The following is a 338-nucleotide window of genomic DNA, read 5'->3' as shown; positions in this document are numbered from 1 at the left end:
GCCGGCTCGGGTGTCCCGATCCCCGTCCCCAGGCGGCAGAAGGAGGAAGGGAAGGAAGAGGGAGAGGGGGAGCTGAGAAAGGGGCGCACGCACGCCCCAGCCCTGGGATTTATCGGCTCAAGAGGAGAGCGGAGCAAGCGCGCGGCCCAGGCGGAGGAGCGCTGACTCTGGAGCAGTCGGAGCTGGAGGAGGAGGAGGAGGAGAGGCGGCGGGGAAGGCGGAGGAGGGGGAGAGTCGCTCCCGTCCGGCGAGCATGGGGCGCCTGGCGCCGAGGCCGCTGCTGCTGGCGCTCCTGGCGCTGGGTGAGTGCGCGCGGGGATCGGCGGCGCCGGCGGCTC

The 338-nt window shown here is 73.4% G+C and overlaps 1 protein-coding gene across 1 annotated transcript in view; it reads left to right on the top strand.

Annotated features, from left to right (window-relative positions):
- The first annotated feature begins 221 nt into the window (after positions 1-221).
- The window catches only part of PTGFRN (prostaglandin F2 receptor inhibitor), a 96,780-nt gene continuing 96,663 nt past the window's right edge, over positions 222-338 (top strand). Inside the window, exon 1 of the mRNA XM_023734880.1 lies at positions 222-302. Coding sequence (XP_023590648.1) covers positions 254-302 — 49 coding nt within the window. The 5' untranslated portion in view covers positions 222-253. The remainder of the gene's footprint in view (positions 303-338) is intronic.

Source organism: Trichechus manatus, unplaced genomic scaffold (assembly GCF_000243295.1).
Source record: "Trichechus manatus latirostris isolate Lorelei unplaced genomic scaffold, TriManLat1.0 scaffold00073, whole genome shotgun sequence".
NCBI classification, from domain to species: domain Eukaryota; kingdom Metazoa; phylum Chordata; class Mammalia; order Sirenia; family Trichechidae; genus Trichechus; species Trichechus manatus.
The sequence above is the reverse complement of the archived record's forward strand: the minus strand, read 5'-3'. Positions and strand labels throughout refer to the sequence as shown.